Source organism: Silurus meridionalis, chromosome 21 (assembly GCF_014805685.1).
Source record: "Silurus meridionalis isolate SWU-2019-XX chromosome 21, ASM1480568v1, whole genome shotgun sequence".
Taxonomy (NCBI): Eukaryota; Metazoa; Chordata; class Actinopteri; order Siluriformes; family Siluridae; genus Silurus; species Silurus meridionalis.
This window is the reverse complement of record NC_060904.1, coordinates 16,558,311-16,574,368: the sequence shown is the minus strand read 5'-3', so window position 1 is coordinate 16,574,368 and position 16,058 is coordinate 16,558,311. Positions and strand designations below refer to the sequence as shown.

Genomic DNA, 16,058 nt, shown 5'->3' with positions numbered 1-16,058 from the left:
AGTGAGCACTCAGATTCCAGCTAATATCCATGATGCTCCTGCAACACGCTCGAAAATTAAGACCCATTGTATTTTCTCATTTTTTTTCCACAATGTCCTGTAGTTTTCAGAGCTTTTTACAGTGGAAAATGTATGTTATATTGAGTTTTCCAGTCTGCCACACCTGTAACATAAGCTGAAAATGAAGTGTCGGCATTCCTGCTCATTAAGGCCACATGAATGTGTGTTTGTTAGGAAACGCATATTTGACCTATTTACTTCCGGACTCCAAAGTGGCGAAAATGTAGCTTTTTGAAATGAAGTAAATGAAGCTGCTCAGTGGTATAAATGAGATAAAAGTCGGTGGAGGGATCATGAGAATTTAGGGCCCTTGGTCAGTGTGGAAGGTTGTGAACACCTGCTTCAAAGTGTGTTCACCAGCATTTCAGGCACCAGCTCATAACATGCCAACTGATACTGCTGGAGCTTTCAGCTGGTACCCCCCCCCACACACTCCCTGGAAAGTAAATGTTACCTCAACAGGGGGAATTCTGAGGATCTCCGAGACGAGACGTACCGTAAATAAGCACCACGGACTCCTCAATGGCGTGCTGGTAGCTGAACTGGGAATCCAGAAGCGCTCGGCTCACGAACGAGCCGTAGTGCGTGGACTGGTACCAGCCGACGTGGAGGTGGTCGATGTTGACGTGACGGAGGCTCCTCATCATCTCCATCTGGTATTGAACTGGAGGAGAGAGAAGAAAAAAAAAAAGGAAATTCATAAACAAAATCAATGCTCCCTGGCAGGCGGAGGTCAAGCAAAACTGGACCGAGCAGAGAAGCATCATTCAGAACATGTGGGTCTATCAGGGATGGGGAGATTCCGAGATTCGCATCGGTGCATCGGCATAAACGATGTGACGCATAGATCTTAAAAAAGTGTGCTTTTGTGATGCATCGTTTTTAACACGTTTGCATCGGTAAAAAACTATTTATATATAATTATTAGTATATGCGATACTTTAATTTTTTCGAAAGTGATCAATAATTCGTAAGCAATACGTGATAATGTATCTAGATCGATTTCTCGTAGCTAAGTAGTTTCTCACTGCTGATACGTGAATAGGACTTATAACAGCACTACAGAGACCGAGGCGTTTCCTAAGAGTCACATAGAATACAGATTAACATGGCAGAGGTAGAGCTGTAACCTCCTACAGAACAGAAAAGGTTTTCGAATGTTTGTGAAAGAGCCATGTGTTAGAATTCAGAGGGCGTTTCAGTGAATTGATTCGGCGTCTATCTGAAACCAAAGAAATAAAAGCGAACTATCTTCACCAATCGCATCGCTCTAGTATCAGATCAGCATCTTGGTGTCATGTCATGAAGCAAACCGCTGTTTCGGGTGTGGGTGAAGCTTTGAATCTGTAAATAATAAATCTCATCAGTTGAAGCTAAAATGCCACTGCTTAAATACAGAGATCAATACCTATAAAAAAATATTGTTGATCAGAATCGATAGTAAAATGTGCCGGGAGCTCATTACAATGCACCATGTGATGTGAATAAATGCGGACGGACAATGAGAAGATGTGGGGACGAAGACAATGACGGAGGAACACAAGGGCATACACAGGAAAGAAAAAAGAAAGCGAGACAGGAAACAGGGGACACAACAAGCTGTGACGAGGACACAAAAACGCGACAAGCGATAAGACGGTAAACAAGTGCACCCATCCGCGGGGCGATAACACACCTCCTGATAGAGGCTCCGATTCAAAACGACACTGGCTGAAACGACGTGGACAGAAGAAGCTCGCAGTTACAGAGGCATCTTTCAGGGCGTAATCAGAGTCCTGCTTAATTGGCTGTGTCTGGAGTTTATGGGCAGCTATAACGAAGGGGGAAGAAGAGGAGAAGCCAGAGGCGGGAGAATGACGAGGACCTGCAGGACGCAGTGAATGTTTATCGCACTCCTCTTGCACCGAAGTACACAAGCATATGAGACGGTCCCTGGTGCCTCCTGGTTCTATTAACTGCAAATGGAACGATGCCAGAAAACGCTCGGATGGGTTTGGAAAACAGATGAGAGAGAACGAATGATAGCAACTCCACAGGAAATAGCAAATAGGCTCATCTGAAGCCTTTTGGATCAGAGTGGATCTGGCTGGCGTTCACGCTAGCAAGTCATCGAGAACAGTACTGTTTCAGCCCGTGGGCGTGGCCTGTTTGGTGCGTATATGATGCTCTGTTGAGAAACCAGTAGCTCTGAACAGCTTTTAAAGCTCAACAGTACACTCAATAGTAAAACTTTCTTTCGCCACAGCGGATCCTCCGCACGTTTGATTTGGCAGGTTTTTACGCTGGATGCCCTTCCTAACACAACCCTCCCCATTTATCCGGGCTTGGGACCGGCATTAAGAGTGGCTGGGGTTGGTTCCCTGACCGGGGATCGAACCCGGGCCACAGCGGTGAGAGCGCCGTATCCTAACCACTAGACCACCAGGGAACCCAATAAATTACAAAATACATAAATTATTTTTAAAAAGTTACATACTAATACTATACTAATAAAAAATAAACATATACTAACTATATTAATAAACATTAAGCAAGTTTAAAAATGTCTCATTTATTAAAATATAAAGCTCTAAATCAAAAAGACCAATAAGCATCAAGTTTAAAAACAGAGCGAATAAAAGTGTAGTTGTGTTAACTGATGTTTACATTTACTAGCATTAATGGCCTAATTGTTCGTTTGTGGTTGTTTTGAGGGTTTGAACTTTATTTTTTAAAGAGAAAATCATAAATGAAAGTCTTTCCTGCTTTTTCATGAGTGGAATTTGTGGAAGGAAAGACTTAAGTCATGTTGTAGAAACTGAACATGTGATGCTAATTGCCGAGCCTAGAATAGAGGAAAAAACAATTTTCCAACCATCTGTGGGTCTTTCCAAAACTGTTCCCATAAAGTTGGAGGTACACAATTGTATAAAGACAAAAGTCTTTAATGTTTTTCAGGTCAAGGACCCCTTGGGCGATTATGACATGGGGCAGGAACCCCCAATACAAAATGTGTCAAACTTAGCCACTGATATTAATAAAAAAGCAATCATATAACTCTAGTTATATTATGTTAAGATGATTAAAACGATGTCGTTGTTGTACATGCATCATTGTATATTAGAAGAAAAAAATAAGGGGAAATAAAACTACGGAGTCAAATACAGTTGTTGGTCCGTGTGATTTTGATTTAAAGAAGTTCACTCCTGCATGACTCGGCCACAAAGTCCCAGCGAAGTGAATAAACACAGTGAACTTTCCTGCCGAAGGGTAATTGATTGCCTCGAACTCCATTCAAAGCAGGAGTCACGTTTGATCGTTTGAACACAAAAACCGAGATTGCGCCACTATTGTAATCGGTTACCGTCGCCGCCCCCGAAGAATTTTCATTGAAGTGCTGTAATTCGACGGCTTTTGTGTTTTTGCGCGGTCCACGGCCGACTCGACCCGCCCCAAATTACTCAGCCTGTGTAGGGCCACCTTGGGAAATACATTCATTTCATGATACATTGAGTTCCGACTTGAAGGCAGGAAAAAAAAAATCATTAAACTCGGACAAGTGCTGCCTTTTGATTTGTTGCTGAACGCGTTACAGAATTCTTTACTGAGAGTGGAGCAGCTGCGATTCACGTGATCTGGATAATAAGCAATTTGTCAAGCGGGAAGATAATTGAGCACCTTTTTATTAAATCGGTTTCTTTAAGACCAGTTGTATCGACTGCTTATTTCACAGGGCAGTGAGAATCGTCACAGAAATGTTTTTTGTTTGTTTTTTTTAACCCCAAAGGTGACCAAAACTCCAGTTGATATTCCATTCCATTGTAGAATGGACCAGATATCAGGGTTATGGGATGGAGAAATGACCTGTCCACACTTATAATGTTAATTGTTTGAAAACGCATATTTATCTTTTTGCTTTTGCCTCCTGTCCACACGAGACAGTGCTTCCAGTCAACAAAAACGCCGCTTTTGGAAACTTTCCGACAAGGGTAAATAAAAAAACGCTGTTTTCATCGTCGCAGTTTACAAGACTTTTGTAAAATCGCTGAAATTTTTAAAGATCGTTTCAAAGAGTAGGACAGTAAATAAACGACACGGGTTTGAAGCGTCTTACGGAAATGACGCGGGTCAAAGTGTTAAAAACGAAAGTTTTTAGACGAAAACATTATTTATAAATTTATCCGCATTGGTGTAGTAATAGCTTTATATTCCTCACAGAAAAACTCGAAGCTGCCAGGTAGCAAGAAAACCTTTGGCTGGAATTGTGCTTTATTTAGGTTATTTTTATGCAGAAGTTCTTTCTGGTGGATATACTGGGAGAAACAAATAATGTCGGCTAAATCAACATCCGCCTGAGTCACTTGTCTATTAAAGAATGACAGATTGACACAAAAAAAAAAATTGGCCCTAAAGCAGAATTCGCTGTGTTGGAAGTCCAGCTAACTAATTTGTCCCATCCAGTGTGTGCTATCGATGATTCCTGCAAAGACTGGCAGGTTTTTCTGTTACTTAATGGCTCGAATAGGCGTCAAAGCCGCACATCCTGCCTTACAGTTTAGCAAATTATAACTGACACACTCCCACACATAGATTAACTGTCACTTTATGTCACGATAACTCATAAAATGTGGCGGGTTTTAGCCTGTACAGTGCTAATCTACTTAATGCCCAGAAGTGCATTCTTCAGCTCCTACTTAATTCAAAACTACCCCACACACAAAATCTTCCATGTTAGTCAATTCCATTAAACCCAAACCGGTTAACCCTTAAATTCTTGCCTGATATTAAATCTAGAAAAATGTAATGCGTTTCATAAATTGTTAAACACTCAAGGAAACAACTCCACTTGCAGCAGTAATAAAACACGAACCCGAGAAACGCACGACTCGCACCGCTAAATCACGTGCGTTTCATTGCATGCACTGTTCCTGCTCGAGCTATAAATAACAAGCGAGACCACTGAAGCCCGGGACATGCGATTTTTTCGGTTTCATTCATTTAGGTGGACCTAGACATCAATTTGAGCCTCATTGTCAAGAGAGCAATCCGAGCCGAAAGGCCACCAACGTGTGACCTTGGGCATGAGAAGGCGAAATAAAAGTAACGCTAAATTATGCATGGAATCCCTCCGCGCTCGCAAACACAGATTCTCTAATTGAATCCAGGAGAGGGCAGAGTCTGCGATGTTATCGCGCCGCGGAATCAAATCGCAGGGGATTGAAAGTTAAACGACACGTCGTATGGAGGTATGGAGGATGTTCGGGAATGTGCCATTGGAGGACCTTCAGACTGCTGGCATGTGTTGGAACGGATGGTCGAACCCTGGACCTCGATCCTTGTATTTAGAATGTATAAGGGCTGTGTATCGTCAAGGATCTTGCTAACATTAGTGACGTTCCCTTATGCTTGTACTCCCTGTCACTGTACAGAGATAAGAGAAATGCTATCTGTCTAGCGGTCAGGAAACAAATTCAAAACAAAACAACTGAAATTTTTTTCATCGTCACGTTTTTTTGAGCAATATTGTCAAAATAAATATTGCGGTACTCACGTATATCGATATTTTGTTACACCCCTAAGTTTCTTTACTGCGTGATCCAAACCTGCAGACTTTTTAACAGCCTTGTACATATTCCATGAAACAAGTTATTTGTACTGGTGGTAAAACAGCGAGTTTGGGATTTGGACTCCATTTGCATTTAAAGGAAACGGGTTATAAATCATGCATCAATAAACGTCCGCGGCTTCCCAGCTTCTGTTTTCATATGCTTTAAATTCACCAGCAGCAACTTCTGATTCTGACAAAGAACGACAAATTGAGTCAAAACGGCGCCGGGGACTGATAATCAGACCCGAACCCTTCGTTTGTCTGTCCTTTCTGGCGTCGAGTTTCCAGGCGACCAAGCCGTGTGGGCATGCGCAGGTCCGGGTTAGATAACGAGAATTCTATGCAAAGATTGCGAGGTTGCTTCGGGAGCTGGATGCCGATATTAATTACGGCGAGATTAATGGAAACCCGAGCCATGCCTGTTCCCTCATCTCGAGCAAGAGCAACCATCATCATCAACAATAACTCTAACTGTATCAGGGAGGTGCAGTTAATCAAAGATGAATCATTAGGACAATTTAGAGCACAATTTGCATTAATGCCAGCACATTTCGCTAGCAGACCTCGGGCTTACCTCGAAATAATTACCCTCATGCAACAAGCTGTAGGGAGGGGGTATTTGTTAATCGCATGACCATGATTTTTATTTCTTTCTTTCTTTTATTGATTCTTCTAACATAAACATCAGGAAGAATGTGCCAGGCGTCGAGAAGGTATGGGATCTGGAGAAACTAGGGGTGTTTTCGTTACGACAAAGCTTTCAGTTTGGGGCAAATGTTTTCCGAATACAATAGTTTTTACGTGCGGAACATAAATTATAATCTGAGTTCCCTCACAAACAAGTGGCAGACCGCAAGTTTGTTTAGTCTCCGCCTCACAGCTTTACAGTTTTTTGTTTGTTTTTTGGGGGGGATTTACAAACCTAACAATATACACAACAATGACAAGGGTAATAAACTAAAGTTAGCACAGTGTCACCATGGCTACTCACGCTGTACTGGAAATACGATTTGTAGTGAGTTGTAAAACTCCACAATTTTGTTTCGCGCATGCACAAAATCTGTCATCGCCAACGTTTTACGGCAGTCTAGCGATATGGATTTTTGTGCGTTTTATGTACAGCTTCAAGAATTTCTCTTGTAAGGAAAAAACTGCTTTAATAAAAAAATTAAAATTTTATGTTTTGCGCGTCAAAAACTGTGTTACGTACTGAACGGTGAATATTGTGTACCGTTATACCCCTAATAGAAACCGACTAAACAATTCAGGGACTGCAGGGGGACGTGCTTGCTTGTTGCGAAAGTTTTTCCTCTGCATCTGATTTGCTGTTTATTTCGATTGGCAGTCGCCCCAGCAACCCCTTTACCGCACATAACAAGAGCACTAGCAAGGACGGGTGACGAGGGCGCACAGGTTTCTCTTAACTATGAATAATTGCCACTGATCCGCCATGCCAAGCAAAGCGGCGAACGTGGCAGGGCACAATTCAGTCCGCTCCTCGGTCGTCTGGTGCTCGGAACAGCTGGTGCTCGAGAAGTGGCTCGATCACGAAGATTTGCTAAAAGACGAAGATGGAAAAATGGGTGCGTTACAATGGCAGCCCAATTTTCATCCTTCTCCTAAAGGGTGATGGAGGAAAAAGGCAGCCAGGGAAGGAAGGAAGGAAGGAAGGGGAGGGGGATCATTGTACCATTCGACCAGCAAATGGTGTCCCGCTGCATATCTGCAAATGGCGAGCGATTTTATATTTCACACTCAATCTGTACGGAGCTCGTCTGGTAAATCTCTAATGACCTGTAGGATTTCAAGGGCAACGGATAGAAAGTTCAACAGGATTTATAGTGGCACGGGATCAGAATAACAAGCAACACACAACAGTTTGTCGATATTCGAACTCGATTTTTTTTCTGCCTGGCGTCATAATTAAAGCTGTTGGTTCCATCCTACTTTCATTGTGTTACTGCAGATAAAGAAAAAAGAGGGAGGGAGATAAACCCCAACAAAGCAGGTTTTGCCCTCAGTTTGTGCTCTGGAGAATATGACTAAATAATTCAGTGCGTCACATCAAGCAGACGAGCTATACAACTCCACAATATTTTCACAATACGTCTTTGTGGCGGTTTGCCACTTTACATCTCATGCTGCAAAGAAGTTTGGATCGCCAAATCAGAACGGCAGTTATTGCCTGGTCCAGTGTTTCATCGGCCCAACAAGTGACCGGGAGACTAAATTCATCCGATTCAATAAACCGTGCGTGTCCTTCCGCATCAAGCGCCATCGACTTTCGTATGCAAGAGCGATACAGAACGGAAACAGCTGTATCTGTCAAATACGCTCAACTACTTCATCCGCACTCAATGGCAAGCTGTCAAGTTAGATAAACCAGCTTCACAGTTTTCGCTGGTTTCTTCCTCCATCAAGTCCTCAATCAGGCACGTAAAGACCAGTTATGTGCCGTGAAAGTGAGATACGCTATGTTGCTAAATTTGCGGCACCTGGTACGGTATGCGCTTTTTGAGCATCACATTCCACATTTAGTTGCGATTTGCTCTTATAATTCCCTCCACTCTTCTGGGAAGATGTTCCACCAGATTTTGAAATAATTTTTGTATTCATTCAGCCACAAGGGTGGTAGTAAAGTCATGTACTGATGAAGGTGAGGTGAGGAGGCCTGGGGTGCAGTCAGCGTTCACATTAATCCTAAAAGTGTTCAGTGGGGATGAGATCGGAGCTCTATAGCAGGCCACTCAAGATATTCCCCTCCAAACCAAGTAAAGCAGATCTTCATGGAGCTCACTTTGGGCAGGGGGGCATTGCCATGCTGGAACAGGTTTGGGTTTCCAAGTTCAAGTGAACGCAAACTTTGATTATGGAAAAAAAAGTTTTCCAAAAGAATAATAAATAAAAGGAAAAAAAAAATATATAGTACTAAACATTACTAGAAAAAAGAAAAGAAAAAAAAGCATTTTTAAATAAATAAAAAACTCAATCATGAACTGAATCATGACAATTTGCTAAATTAAATAAATAGGATATTTGATATTATATAAAAAATATTGAGAAAAGACATGCATTTAAGCATTTAAAAGCAACAACAATTAACAAATAAAAAAAGTTACATCCAAAATTATTAAAAAAGACGCTTTTTTTTGCTTAAAATTAATAATCAATATCAAATTTATTTATTTATTTATTTATAAAATAAATAAATGTAATTTTATTGCTCTGGCATTTGTGAAGACATTTTTAGATGGTCATTTTAAGCATGACTGTTTGGATTTAATGCTTTAAAATAAGATTCCATTTGTACAATGAACTAAAAATAATAAATGCTTTAGAAGTATCGTTTATTGTTTGTTAATAGCGACATTAACTAACATTTTTAAATTAAGTACGTTTTCATTTAATCTGTTAAGTTAATGCAGTAGAAAATACGAATGAGGTATATTTATATATATTTGTACAATTTTGTCATGTCGCCATCATCATTGTAAGATAGAAAAAATCGTTTGTCAATCATCATGGCGTAACTCTGTATAACTGTATATTATCTGTATATTTTCTGTCTTTAGACAAGTGTTTCGTGTTTTCATAATTCCCAAACAAAAGAGTTTTGAGGTAAATTTCACTTGAACATGAAGGCTGTCTTACATCTCAATAATATTGGGTCCTGCATCAATTTCAATAGATTAAGACCTCTGAAGAATAGAAGCTCTTTGTATTTCTCAGGCATTTACAATGAAGTCGTTCGATAAATTTGCATCTGAAGGTTCTCAAAATATCTCACATCTTTAATAAATCTTGCCTGAATACATCTTCATTGCTCTACAGGATGCCCATGAGGGTTTATTCCAAAACACGTAATTGAGGACATTTTTAGTGCTCCGTTATGGCACTGTTTGTTAAAGGTGTTCCACGTTCAGGAGGATGACATATGGATAAGTGCGTTCCCACTACCCTCACAGTTGCGAGCTGGCCCGGAGTATTGGAGAAACTGCAAGCTTGTTGTTGGAAATCGGCCCACCGATTTCTCGTAGCGCAAATTCAACAGGCAGCTTGTGGAGGCGTTTTGGCACGGCTCGTTCCTGATTGGTTTTATTTAAATAGTAGCCATGTTTTGATTTCTCGATACAAACTTGATTATCGCTACAAGGCATTAAAGAAAAAGCATCAACATCGCTCAAGAAGGTTTATTACATCCCATGACAATGTAGTCGAATTCCAGTAAGGAAAGCCTGCATCACTTCTGCTGAAGGCTTTGGGGTTGTTGTCCAGAGATACTTAAATTACAGCTCTAGGGGAAGAGAAGGGTAGAAAGCAAGCTGCCAAAAACTTTGCAGAGGACAAACTTCGGGAAGCCTTTAATAAAACAAGCTTCCAGGGGAAAAGCCCGGCCCAGAGCCTGAGCTCCAACATCCGATCTCTGACGGAAGTTCGAGCTGAAGATCGGACGTTTATAGGTCAGCCGAAGCTGATCAGAATCTCGAAGTTTTCCCAAAATGTGACTCTCACAGCAAAGTGGACAACCAATTGTAGAATGTCAGATTTGAGCCAGATGATTTAAAGTGTAGACTGCAATGTGGCTAAAGATGCTGGTCCACAGTTTTCCCTCAAGTTTGGTTTCCTCCGGAGTTTTATTTTCTGTGTGATGCTTCACGTTTTCCCAAGTGTATAAATGCGTTTCATCTGGGTTCTCTGGTTTCCTCCCAAAAATTCCAAAAGGTGGACTGCCTATGGTAAATTGCCTCCAGATGCACAAATGTGCGAATGACATATGCTAAGATAAATATGTTAATGAAGGGTTACAAAGAAAGAAAAAATGCCTGGTGGAATGAAATACGGGTCATCCAAGAGGTATGATGGAGATGCGTTCGGATGACCCCCATCGTAACTTAAAAATATCATAAATCGAGCCATGGCCCAGCCTAACCAGGAATCTTAAAGATCAGTGATCAGTATGGAGTAGTAAACTGTCGTTTGTTACAAGTTATAATTTGACAAAACAGGGCAATTTACAGTACCGTACTGTATAAACTGGGCCTGAGTGGGCGGTATTATTGTAGAGATTTTATTACAAATTAAAATGTATTTATGATGCCCCCTAATGCTGGATTACTTTATTATCTTGTTATGCACCCTACATACAAATGAGCATCACTTTCCAGGAGATACATCGACCAGGCATAACATTATAACATTATGAGCTGTGAAGTGAAGAACACTGATCTCTTCATCATGGCACCTGTTAGTGGGTGGATTTATTTATTAGGCAGCAATTGAACATTTTGACCTCAAAGTTAAAGTTAGAAGCGGGGAAAATGGGCGAGCATAAGGATTAGCGCGAGTTTGACAAATTGTGACGTCTAGACGACTGGGTCAGAGCATCTCCAAAACTGCAGCTCTTGTGGGATGTTCCTGTACAATACAATTTTGTCGTACTGCTAACGTCACCATAACATCGATAAAAATCGTAAATTTACTCATGTGGGGTGGGCTATTTGTAATACTAAATACAAGGTCTATTGTCAAGGAGACAAACTTTCATCCTTGTCTCTGGGAAGTCTGCGAGGAAATAACATGCATACAACTAAAAGAATCAAATTTCCAGCATGTGTGTTTATATACAAGACTTCTCAGCTCATATACACCAAAGAAAATACCTTTTCACCCCAACCAATATATACCACGGACCAAGAAACTCACTCAATCAGTTAGGGCTGCAGAAGATTGTGGAGATTTTGATTTGAGTTGAGGGTCAATGATCAGGCTAATGTACACATGGATTCTTGTCGGCCAACTGCCCATTTAACACACCGCTTCTATACAAGGTACAGACTCTGGATTGGTTTGAGCTCTGCTGGCTGGCTCGCCTACTCGCTCGTGTCGAAATGGCAAAGCTAAACCCGGAAGTGCAACAATGCCACCTTCAGAGAGCTGAGGAAAATGACTGGCGTAGAAAAATGACTGGGAAAAAAAGAAGAAACGGAACCCTGCCGCAGCAGTAGGCACCGAGGCATTCCTCTCAGGCAGGGGGAGAATGATCACAGCATTAACGAAGTCCTCTTACTGCCTTTACATCTGCTATCATCCTCATGGTTGGGGTGGGGGGGAGGCAGGGCAAAGGAGGTGGGAGGAAGAAGACCAGAATTATGAGCTTCTGTGAAATTTGTCATCGAGCCAAGATGACTGCCTCAGCAAAGAGCAGTCAGAGAGACTGATTTTAAATGTGATGGACTGCTAAAAATAGGACTGGGGCAGACTGCGGTGTGAAAGTCTGAATTATGACTTCAAAATCAAGTGACGGGTCTATTTTTTCTTCTTCTTCTTAACCAGTACATTCCCTTATCCAGAGTTATTTGCATGCGGTAGAGGTGCTTCATATTTCTGCTTTGATGCTAAAGACTGATTTGATGCTCATCAACATACGAAGCGGTTCGGAAAATTAAGCGGATATTTGCTTTGGTGAAAGGAACAGCAAACAGGCACTACGCCTTCGACTGAAGCCATGAGATAATGCCATGGTACCGTAAACACTTGTCCCTGGGCGCCCATTTTCAGCTTGGCCTTTCAGCTTCTTGACACACACTTCCAGACAACCGCTCATTAGTGATACTGACTGGTGCACGTTTAGACGAGCTCGAACAGGCAAGGTTATTCAGCTCCCTCGGAAAGCTTGGAACTTGACCTCCCTTGTAGAGTTGGTTTGACAGAAGACTGGAACTAAATAGTGTTGGCTAATAGCGTGACCTTCTTGTGAGTAAAAGCCTGCTAAAAATATTACAGCGATGAAGTCATAGAACAGCTTTGTATCCCTACAGTTTTTATATGACGATGCCAGGTGGTGAGATTTGGGATTTTTTTTCCTGTAAAGGAGGGATGATCCAGAAATGGAGCAGGTTTGACAGGACCACATCCCAGGTACTTACCATCAGGCCACTTTTTGATATAATGGACACTTCTAACCGCGTTTAGTCGACTTACCTTCATCAAAGTCAGCATCGTCCTCCGTGTGCTGGGGAAATGGGAAGCAGTTGGTGATCTCCAGGCGGTCTTCGACCACTAATCCCAGCAAAACACCCTGCACCACGTCGCTGCCATGGCCCTCCTCCTGGTAATGCTTTATGATCTTTAACACCACCTGCAAACAATAAAACATTAATAAAAATCATTGTAAAGTATTCCTGAAGCATCCAGGTTTCTTCCAAGTCATCGGAGGTGGGAGCACAGTGGTTAACGCGTTGGACCTCGAATCGGAGGGTCATGAGTTCAAACCCCAGCAATGGTCGCTTGGTGGTTCTAGGGTTTAAACTAATGACCTTCCGATTTGAGGTCCAACCAAGGTCCGTTTGTAATCATTTGTAACTAGACCATAGGTCCTATACTGAAGGTCCTTCCTTTTTTTTTTTTTTTAACAACTTCATTAGCGAAATTCTGGCCTGGTGTGATGGCACAACGCCAACCAGGTCCACGAGTTCTTAACCTAACCAACTCAAGTTTAGGCGAGTAAAAATAAGAAGAAAATACCAACCGTCCTATTAGTCTCGAGACTACTTGAAAGTGAGAACCGGCCTCCCCACAGGATGCCAGATCTTTTAAGGATAGACACTAGGCCAAACCGATGACGCACAACAAAAGCAGCTTACCACAATCCCTGGGATCAAAGATTGTTCTGAAAGCCTGCAGTTTTTCTCTCTGCAATCCTGAAACGGGCTTTAAGGTCAAAACTAGCCGAAAGGTCGACTCCCTCGAAGCACAGAGCGGATGGAATGGAGCTGGCAATTCAGAAAAGGGGAAAGGGGGAGTCTGTCAGCTCGCCTAAAGAGTTCGCAACATTAGTGAAACACCTGTTTCCCTAACTGAAATGGATGATGCCGAGAAAAATACGCATGGAGGCCAACGCTGAGATCACAGGGTTTGACCGGAGTGCATCTGTTCCCAATTTACGAGCAGATTATCTTCAAACAGCTTTTTGGAAAACGCACAAACAACTAAATTTAAAAAAGTAAGAAAAGAAGCCAATTTTCCGGCATATTAGAAACGACGTTATTCCCATCCAAGCTCTTCTTCTGTTGCTAAGGATCAGTCCAATTAGGCTCTGATTTGCCTCTTTTTTTGCTCTCAAAGCAAAAACCCATGTTTGATTCCTCCAGCAATCAGAGGACGCTACTTGCGTATGAGCCCGCTAAAGCAGACACTGGTCTGGTACATGAGTTCACAGGCATCCTGGTCAATGTATGGCAGAGTGTGTGAATGTATAGGAATGATATCGAGCTTAGATGTTTCATCCCGAGCCGTTTAAAGATATACCAGCGCCTCTTGAACAAGACTCAAAAAACTTAATACATTTGTTGCTTCTCCATCATTGAGCATGTAAAGTCTTTGGCATGGAGGAGTTGGAGTTGAATCTATAATTATCTCAGAAGCTGAGCTGTTTTGTGAATTGCTCAGGAACTCCTGGTTCCATCTGACAGCAGAAAAGTGTAGAAAGGGCCTTACTTATGATCACACACTCCGGTTCTCAGGATATTTCTCACTCTCTAGTGTCTTACACTTGGTGTCACCCAACTGAGGATGGGTTCCCTTTTTTGAGTCTCAAAGTTTAAGGGAGTTTTTCCTCGCCACAGTCGTCCCAGGCTCATACACATAAATACACATCTATTTAAATAGAAGTGAATTTTTATTCTATAATTCTTACTTTCTGTAATGCTGTTTTGAGACAATGTGAAAGCGCCATAGAAATAAAGTTTTATTGAATTACAAGGAATTGGAACGAAGCAGACACTTTTAAAATCTCAGATTTTGTAGTAGTTTATGCATTTGTTATTACCCGTAATCAGTGGAGGACGAAGTACTCAAACTGTAGTTAAAGTAGAGATACATGAGGTAAAAGTGTCTCTTTAAACTTTAAAAAGTACCAAACGTTTTTGCCTTCAAAATGTACTTAAGTATCCAAAGTACCGTAATTTATTATAACTATAATGTTCCTATTATCATTTTTATCACAAGACTCTTAAATCACCTCAGTTGATGTGAAAAGACTCGAATGTGACTCTCAGCACACTGATCTATTAATAGAATGATATTAATTACTCAAACACTGATTTCTATTACAATAATCATGAACTCAAAACCTTCTTTTTAACTACAACAAAAATCGTGTAAACGAGATCACGTGTGTTGAGGCGAATTCGAGTCTGGAGTTTCATCATCATTTATTCCTCTCTAAATGTTCTGTTGAACTGATGCTGAACTGTGTGTTGGTGATCAGTAGATACACCAAACGCCGATCAAAACAAGTTACATACAGCGCGAGCGCTCACTCCTGATTGGTGGATCGCTGCGTGTTTGACCGGTTACCTTTTTATCCTCGTAAATAAAAAGTTATTTGACGTTTAAAATGAAGGAAATTAAAGCAAAAGTCAAATCAATATCACATAAAAAAGTGCCGTTTTTACCTCAGAAAATCTGCAAGATTTTATTAAAAAGTTCAGTAAACAAGTAGTTAATATTGAGACACTTACGTTTTTGACACCACGTGAATCGCTCGTTTAAATGATTCGGATTCATAATGACTCGCTTATTAACAGTAACTTGCTGTTTTTTTAATTCCGCTTTTAAAAGTTTCTTCCCTTTTTTGTTTTTTTACTTATCTCAAAAAAAAAATATTCAGCGTTTTATGTTTAAAATATTAACACACTATTTATGCTTTTGTAACTGCAGGTTAAAGCAATACGTGTCCCTCTGTGCTGAATTTAACGGCGTCAAAAAAACAGCGAAATTCCACTTTAGATGCAGCTTCGGTTTCATCTGCACTGCGAAAAGGAATTCTGTCGATCTCGTTATTATTGTAACCGACTGTTTATATGTATGAATATAACACCATGCTCAAAATAACGTCTAATTATCGTAAGCAATAAAATCAAAACAATAAATATCGCGATTATTATTATTTTTTTGCCAATACTGCATACCCTGGACTAAAACTCTACTAGTATTCAATCAGTTAATATAAGGGGGATGGGGGGGAGCAAGATTTGTTCTTATGAAGTTTGGGAGGGTGGATGTCTCACTGATGGGGGTTGTTCTGTTGTGGATTCACGAAATTATTCTGGAAAATCTTGTAGCACGTATTTGGCACTAATGATCAAACGCCACCTCTTTCCCCTCCTCCGCCCTTTACCCCCCTGACGACTGACAGAAACCGATTTAGCGAAAGCATCGCTACGTTTGTTCTTCGGTCTTTCTCGCCACCTGCGCTGTGACAATCAGGGCGACACACAGAGTCTCTCACGTCGGCTAATGATGCCTGTGAATGCTGCACACACACCGTTTTTTAACACTCTTCCCCTCTTGACTTCTCTTACAATCGGCTCTACGTATAAAACAGGATTCCTGGTCACGATTTCAGCTC

The 16,058-nt window shown here is 41.2% G+C and overlaps 1 protein-coding gene and 1 non-coding gene across 2 annotated transcripts in view; both read right to left on the bottom strand.

Annotated features, from left to right (window-relative positions):
* Nucleotides 1-16,058, bottom strand: part of eif3ha (eukaryotic translation initiation factor 3, subunit H, a) — a 29,423-nt gene that overhangs the window by 10,924 nt on the left and 2,441 nt on the right. The window contains exons 2-3 of the mRNA XM_046833989.1: nt 12,629-12,785; nt 557-724 (exon numbers count right to left, since the gene is read on the bottom strand). Coding sequence (XP_046689945.1) covers nt 557-724; nt 12,629-12,785 — 325 coding nt within the window. The remainder of the gene's footprint in view (nt 1-556; nt 725-12,628; nt 12,786-16,058) is intronic.
* Nucleotides 2,417-2,488, bottom strand: trnae-cuc. Its single transcript has one exon. It is a non-coding gene; the product is annotated as a tRNA-Glu (tRNA).